At 52.9% G+C, this 7,953-nt stretch overlaps 1 protein-coding gene across 1 annotated transcript; it reads left to right on the forward strand.

Annotated features, from left to right (window-relative positions):
• LOC134391703 (keratin, type II cytoskeletal 3-like) lies at positions 1-6,788 on the forward strand. The gene is made up of 9 exons (XM_063115678.1): positions 1-561; positions 705-925; positions 2,011-2,071; positions 2,708-2,803; positions 3,226-3,390; positions 4,083-4,208; positions 5,121-5,341; positions 6,080-6,114; positions 6,568-6,788. The coding sequence occupies exons 1-9, from the start codon at positions 1-3 to the stop codon at positions 6,786-6,788; spliced, it is 1,707 nt and encodes a 568-aa protein (XP_062971748.1).
• Positions 6,789-7,953: the final 1,165 nt, after the last annotated feature.

The following is a 7,953-nucleotide window of genomic DNA, read 5'->3' on the forward strand; positions in this document are numbered from 1 at the left end:
ATGAGCCAGCAATCCAGCAGGGCCACCCAGGTCACCAAGGACTCCACTGGCCGCTCTGCCATTGTGGTGTCTGGCCAGAGCAGCGTCAGCTCCACCAAGTCCAAGTCAGTCTTGTGTCCTGGGGGAACCGGTGCCGCCACGGCCTGTGCCATGATCGGGGGTGCCTTTGGCAGCAGGAGCCTGTACAGCCTTGGGGGGAGCAAGAAGATCTCGCTGAGTGTGGCCGGAGGTGCCACCCAGGCCAGAGGCTGGGCACAGGGGTACTCGGGCGCCTTTGGAGGAAGCCTGTGTGGGGCTGGAGGAAGGGGCATGAGAAGTGGCTTTGGAGGAGGCCCTGTGAGTGTTGGAGGGAGATATGGCAGCTTTGGAGGAGTTCGTGGTGGAGCTGGGGGCTTTGGGTGTTCAGGGGGGTTTCCCCTGGGCATCCAGGAGGTGACCATCAACCAGAGCCTCCTGCAGCCCCTGAACATGGGGATCGACCCCCAGATTGGGGAGATGAAGACCCAGGAGAAGGAGCAGATCAAGACTCTCAACAATAAATTCGCCTCCTTCATCGACAAGGTCAGTTCCCACGATGGGGGAGGGGCCCGTGGTCCTGAGAGCCTCTGGGGCCTGGGCACATGGAGGCCTGGGTTTGGGAGGCTGGTCTGCTTGTGAGCTGGGGGCTGGACAGGCCATGAGCTCTCCTCTGTGATTGATGACAGGTACGGTTCCTGGAGCAGCAGAACAAGGTGCTGGAGACCAAGTGGTGCCTCCTGCAGGAGCAGATGGCCACCTCCAAGGCCAGTGCCAATGACCTGCAGCCCTTCTTTGAGTCCTACATTAGCTGCCTGCAGGCTCACCTGGACAGGCTGCTGATGGAGAGGGGTCAGCTGGATGGGGAGCTGGGCACGATGCAGGCACTTATGGAGGAGTATAAGAGGAGGTGAGAAGCAGGGTTGTGTGCTGTGAGGTTCAGGTGCCAAGAGTGTGAAGATCAGCTGGCTTCTGAGGGCTATAGATGAGGAGCTGGGACAGTATGAATAAGGAGGCAGCTTAATGTGGCTCATGGAGGACCTGCTGTGGAGGTCCACACTGCCTGGATTTAGGCTTGACGATGTCACTCTCTAACTACACAATCATAGGTCATTCATTAAATGTCTGTGTCTCCCTTTCCTCACTGTAAAATGGGGATGATGATAACTGTACCTATCTCAGAGATTTGTTGTGAGTTAATTGAGTGAACATATGCTGAGCGTTTCAAACAGTGCCTGGCAAATAGTGACACATTATTATTCGTTAATTAATATTAATGAAAGGCCCGGTAAACAGAGGGATTACTACTAATAATTATTTCATCATGATTAAAATAATATTAACTAAAAAGGACATATACCAGTTCCCTACTCTGTGCCTGGCTCTGTGTAGGAGCTGGGGCTACAGATGTGCACAAGGAGGTCACAGTCCCTGTTTCCTTAGGGCCCTCTGTCTGGGGTACCAGACTGCCTTAGGGGTGGCAGCAGTAGCAGAGCTGGGCCCTCGGTCATGTCTGTGGCTTAGGGCCTGGACTGAGTGAAGGGCCTAGGAGAGAGAAGCCCAGGGTTGCTCTCTGGGAGTTCCCAGCCCCATAGGCTGAAAGGGATATTAACTGCAGTGCTGACTGGGGATCACAGAGAGACCCAGTGCTGTGGTAGGGAGCCCAGATGTGGGAGAAAATCAGAGGACTGAGCATGAGGCACAGGGCTGGTGGATGGAAGACAGACTGTGTTCCAAGGTCTGTTTAGGCTTGGAGGAGTACCAGCTCTTAGCCCAGTGTATGTGCCATTGCCAACATCCTGAATACTTACGCTAGTGCTGAGAAGGGCCAGGAGGACTTAGGGCTCAGTGGGTCCCTATGGCCAAGACAGATTTCTGCTCAGATCACCCTTGGCATCCCCAGCCTGGACAAAAGGGCAGAGTGGGGGCTGGTCAGGGCTCCCCCAAGCACAGCCCCAGCACAGCTGTGGCTGAATCAGGTCGTTCCGCCTGCAGGTATGATGAAGAGATGAACAAGCGCACAGCAGCTGAGAATGACTTTGTGCTTCTCAAGAAGGTGAGTAAGGCCTGGGGCTGGGAGTGCCAAAGCCAAGTTGGACAGCACTCTGCAGGGGCGGGTCATATTCCCATCATGCTTGTGGGACTTCACAGGACATTCTCAGTGCTGGCAGCCTGGTCTCCTCTCAAATGCCACACTCTGCTTCCGTATCATTAGACCAGTGTTAGAGGGTCCTGGGTGATGGGGATGAGAAGTGATGGGGGAGAGTGAGCTGTGGAGAGTCTCCCTGAGCTTAAGATACTTCCCAGGAGAACATCCTGCAGGCTGTGGAAAGGGGCACATGTCCACCATCACTGGCACCTTATCTCCTTCAAAGGCAGAAATTCTGCTGTCCTTTATTTTCCCTATGACTGAGCTACTTCCAGGGACCATAAGGGCTCAACAGTTGCCAAAGTGCTTTGAGATCTTTGGAATATAATGCCAGCTTCTTGCTGTAATGAGGTGTTAGTGTCATACACAATAACTTTCTTTAATTTCTGAGTCCCATTTTCAAGTCACTCCAGCCCTAGGTAGTTTAATGATCAGAGTAAAAATGGTTTCCATCTCCCTTCATGAAAGTTGTAATTATTGACAAGTATATATTTTAAACAAATGAGAATATGCTAATTTGGACCTGGTGTTCTCCCTCCCCAGGAAGTAGATACTGCCTACATGACCAAAGCGGATAAGGAAGTCAAAGTGAAGAGTCTGATGGACGAGATGAACTTCCTGAAGTCCCTCTACGAGGCTGTAAGACCCTGTTCGATTCCGTTGCGCATTTAAGATATGATTGATGCTCTTAAGCCCTGTTTTTTGATTCTTTTCTTTTTGCCCTCCATGTTTATTACTGCACCATCGGATTCTGCTACCCCTAAAACTATCCATCTATCAAATATTCTAATTCTCCTTTCTTTTTTCTTCCCCCCTTTCTGTGTCCCCACATCTGTGATTGCCAGCACCTCTGGAAAACATTCTCAGAGTCTCCTCTCCTGTCCAAAATACCTGGACCAAAAAGCCCATGGTCGCTCCTGCAGTAGGGCTGGCGGACAGAGGCCTTTTCCTTCTCTAGCCTGCTAGCTGAGATTTCTGCCTGAATCTTGGTCATCCCATATTTTAATGGAATAACTAGACCTGCCCATTTGATGTGAGCAGGATTGGCTTTGTGTCTGCAGGAGTACAACAAGGTTCTGTCGGAAACAAATGACATGTCTGTCATTCTGTCCATGGACAACAATCGGCACCTGGACCTGGACAGCATCATCGCTGAGGTCAAGGCTCAGTATGAGGAGATCACCCAGAGGAGCAAAGCAGAGGCGGAGGCTTTGTACCAGACCAAGGTGTGGGAGCTGGGAGGAACCATTTTCTCCTGGGCCCTTCATTCCTGTCCATTTAGCCACCTGGGCCCCAAACCCCAACACTGTCCTCGAGGACAGCCAGAGAACTTCTGAAAACTGGCTCACAAAGACACAGGCTTCCCAGGACCTCCGGGATCCTGGGAGGGCTTCATGTGGTAGATAAATGTGATCGAGCATGCAGGAGATCAGAAAGAGCATGACAAATCATAGCTGTCATTATCATCACGATCACCAACACCATCAGGGCCAGAGCTAGCCCAGAGAATGCCTCTGTGCTAATTGAAAAACATGCCCCAGCAATGTGGGCCACAACTTGACAAAGGGAGTACAGGCTGGGCTTTAGTCTCCACTGACTTCCTTGGCCAAAAGTGGGGGCCCTGCTCACCCCCCGCCTCCCATCACCACCACTATCCTCCTCACCTTCATCATCATCAGCTGAGCCAGTTGATGAAAGAAGCAAACCCAGCTGGACGAGCAGCAGTCCTTCCTGTTCCTTTGGTTCAGAAAAACCCCTCCATGTGATCTCAAGTACTCTCCTTCCACGGCATGTTCTTGAGGGGCACCCTCCTTTGAACATACACCAGAGCTTGCCCCCTGGGATCAGATCTCACATTTTCTCTTTGAGCCCTCTCTGACTTTCCTGGTTGACGATTTCTTCTTCTTCCCCTTCTCAGCTTGGGGAGCTGGAGACCACGGCCGGCAGGCACAGCGATGACCTGAGGAGCACCAAGAGTGAGATTGCGGAGCTCAGCAGGATGATCCAGAGGCTGCGGGCAGAGATAGAGAGCGCCAGGAAGCAGGTACCCCTCAGCGAGGGGCAGAGAGGTGGGCTCAGGCTGCGGGCGGGCTCAGCATTTCTGGGACTGGCGCTGCTCTGTAGAGTGCTTCCTCAGCTCTGAGGCTCACTGCCTGATATTTTAATGGTCAAGTAATGGCCCTGCCCCTATTCTTTTCTTACCCTTCGCCCACACAAATGTTTGAGGGTCTTAGGGCATACCCACCCTCCACCTGGGACAGCCTCCACAGGTCTCTGGCAACAACTTGGATGGCCTAGGTGGTCCTGTTGTTCCTACGCTGGGCTGCACTGAGCTGTGACTAGTCCCTACACACCCTTTCAATACTCATGCTGTGATGTCTAGAATGTCCTTTCTCATCCTCCTTAGCAGTCTCTCAAACTCCCACTTTTCCTTCAAGAATGAGCCAAACAGCTCTTCCTCTGCAGAACCCTTCCTCCTGCCAAGCCCCACTGTCCCTCCTCAGCACGTCTCTTCTGGGCTCAATGGTGCCTGTGCTCCCCACATCGTATCACGGCCTTGTGCTATCTTAAATGTCCACTCTTCTGTCTTCCCTACTCCACTGGGAGTGTGCAGGGCTCAGGGGCTGTCTAGTTCACTGCTGTCTCCCCGGTGCCCAGCCTGAAGGAGAGAGGGTAGGTTTTGAAGAGGTGAGCAGTGGTCCAGATGTTGCGGACAGCTCCTCTGACCCCACCACTCACGGCTGCTTGCCTCAGACCCATGGTCCACGGGTTCCCCTCTCCCAAACCAAGGACACTTGAAACCTCCCTCAGTTACCCCCACATGGGATGCTCTTCTCCAGCCTTAGTGGGTCTGGGGAGTCCTGAGAAGGGACAGAGGGATGGGACCTGTGCTCACCTGCCCTATGTCCAGGTGAGTCCAGAGGCCCACCACACATCCTGTGTCTCTCCTTCCCAGAACAATAACCTGCAGACAGCCATCACCAGTGCTGAGCAGCAGGGTGAGTTGGCTCTCAAAGATGCCCAGGTCAAGCTGGCGGAGCTCAGGGAGGCCCTGAAGCAGGCCAAAGATGACCTGGCCCGGCTGCTGCGTGAGTACCAGGAGCTGATGAGCGTGAAGCTGGCCCTGGATGTGGAGATCGCCACCTACCGCAAGCTGCTGGAGGGCGAGGAGTGCAGGTGGGCAGGGGACCCTGGCTGTGGTGGGGAGTCTGTCTTGAGAGAGGAGGACCTGAGTCCTAGGTGAGATCCACAGTGATTCTCATGTACACTGGTCATGCCTCCCCTGTCATATCCCCAGTGCCCGCTACAGCATGGCAGGGGACAAAAGACAGTCTCAATAAATGTCTGGTAAACTGCCCTCCACTGCTCGGCACTCTCCCCTTCTCCTAGCCCCTTTAAGTGTCAGGGGTGCAAACTTGTTCTAAATTTTCAAAAGTAGAACACATCTGGGCAGATAAATGTTTTACTTGAAATGAACACACAGTGGATCCCAAGGGCAAACCCCAGTCAATTTGCATGTTTGTTTTCAATCAGCTCTGATCCTGCCACCCTCTTCATGTGGCAAATTGAGCACATCCTGCCATTGGTGGCTTATGTTTCAGAGCAGCTGAGATCATGGATCACAAGGAACATCTCGTACATTCTTCAGTCTCCTCCCACTAAGGCATGATGAAATCCCTTCACACTTGGACTTACCACTCTCCTCTGGTTTCCTCTCCTAGGAAGTTTCTTTGCTTAGGAAGTTTCTTCTAAAGTCTGACTTCAGCCCAGGCTACCGCAGTTCACATTTGTGTTGTCTGGACAGTCAGCAATTGAACTAAATAATTTTCGAGGTATTTCCTAACAGTAATGGTTGGAGTGGCAGGCGGCTCTATGTTTCTATAATTTGCTTTTTTCTTTTTCTTTCTATAACAGGATGTCTGGAGAGTGTCAAAGCTCTGTGTGCATCTGTAAGTATCTTGCATATTTTTTTCTTTTGAGGTTGGGTTGTTACCATTGCTAGTAGGATCGCATAACTACTTTCTGCAGGATGGAGGGGCAAGATCCAAACTTTCTCTCAGACAAGAAAAATAGGTCTCTAGAAAATGAAGGCATTGCTGAATTTTCTGCATTTATACCTCTTGGAGCTGGATGAGGAGAAAAATGCATCCCCTGCTATTCTTTATGCCTGCCTCTGTCACAGCTGATCTTACCTGCTCACCAGCCACTGTGGCCACCTCGCCTTCTAATGCTCCTGTGCTTGGGCACCAGCTGTCCTTCCTTCAGGCCCCTCCCACTCGCCATCCCTCAGCCCTGAGCACCTCTACCCTCTCCACTCTGCTCCGTGTCCCTGTCCTATCGCTATCTTCTCACCTCCTTCCAACACCTCATGGGCAGAGGGGTGACTGGCCATCTCCTTGCAGCTGTGGTTCACAACACCAGCACCATTGGCTCTGGAGCTGCTGGCCGCAACAGCAGAGGCAGCGGCTCCAGCACCTCCAGCCGTGGGGGACAGAGCATTCAGTCTACAAGCAGACAAGTCCCCAGCCAGAGATCCAGAGACAGCAGCACCTCCTCTTCCTCAGCCAGAATCATCCAGACCACCACCAGCAGCAGCAGTCAGCGCTCCCATACCAAACTCTGAGCTGATGCCCGCGCCCCTCCCTGACAGATGGCCCCTTTCGTCCCAGCCCCCACCTGCCTAGCTCTCTGCATCACTGGGGTTCCTCATTTCCTAGACACCAGACACCTTAGGCTCAGGGCAGAATCAGGCCCCTTCCCATTCTTGTGGGTGCTGAGCCTCTAGCAGAAGGTTTCTGCTCCCAGCCCTGCTCCTTAGCTTGGTCTGGAATTTGCCACCACTCTCTCCCTCTGCAAGGTCTCCCCTGTAATTCATTCCCCTCTAATAAAATTGCTGCCTATTTCACTGCATCTTCCTTGGTGAGTTTTATTGAATGTCACCTTGAGGGATTGGTGGGGTAGGGAGCAGAGGAGGGAAAAAAGAGGGGGAGAGAAAGAAGTTGTGTCCCCAGGGAGCAAGCGGTTGGGGGCAGAGGGCATCAAAAGGCATAGATAGATACAGAGGGATGAGGGAGGATGGGGACTGCTGGATAGATTGGGGCAGCCAGGCAGGATGGAGAAGCAACCAGGACCACCCCCCTGCTCCAGGTTTCTGCCCTGGTTTCTGATATTTCATCTGACTTCTTCATTTTGGTGACCTGCTCCGTCCCCCCTTCCCCTCCCTCCTCATCGTTCCCAGGCTCCAGTGGCTCCCAGCTCTGCAGCCTGATTAACCTCCTCAGCATTCCCTTTGTAGCTCCAACCCTGTGCCACAAGCCTCCAGCCTCTTGTAACTCAATGCTGGACCCTCATGCCCCTTTTTCCCCACCAGCTGAGCCAATCTTTGCACACCCCACCAGAAGAGGGGGCTCCAAGTCATGCCACCACCTTTTCCCACCTTCCCAGGCGTACTCTTTATCAAGTCTGGCTCAGATGTGCAGAGATGTCACTTGATGATCTGAGCAAAGGCTGTGGCCTAGCTCTCCCTTCTGGATGTTCTGTGGCTCCTAGAGGTCCACCTCACCATGTTGCTGGCCCTTGACGTTGGTCTTTGGGGGTCTGTTGATTTGTTTGATTCAGGGCAGGCAATGCCAGTGTCCCCTCTCCTGTGATTCTTTTCCCTTCTCTGGGTGGGAGCGAGAAGACATAAGTTTGACCAGCACGTCCCATTCACCCCTCCCTCTGCCACTGGGATCCATCCTGCTGCTCCTATCTCCACTAAAGTCTCCAGGGCCTTCCTCAATGTCCAC

The sequence above is a fragment of the Cynocephalus volans genome, chromosome 12 (genome assembly GCF_027409185.1).
Source record: "Cynocephalus volans isolate mCynVol1 chromosome 12, mCynVol1.pri, whole genome shotgun sequence".
Lineage (NCBI taxonomy): Eukaryota > Metazoa > Chordata > Mammalia > Dermoptera > Cynocephalidae > Cynocephalus > Cynocephalus volans.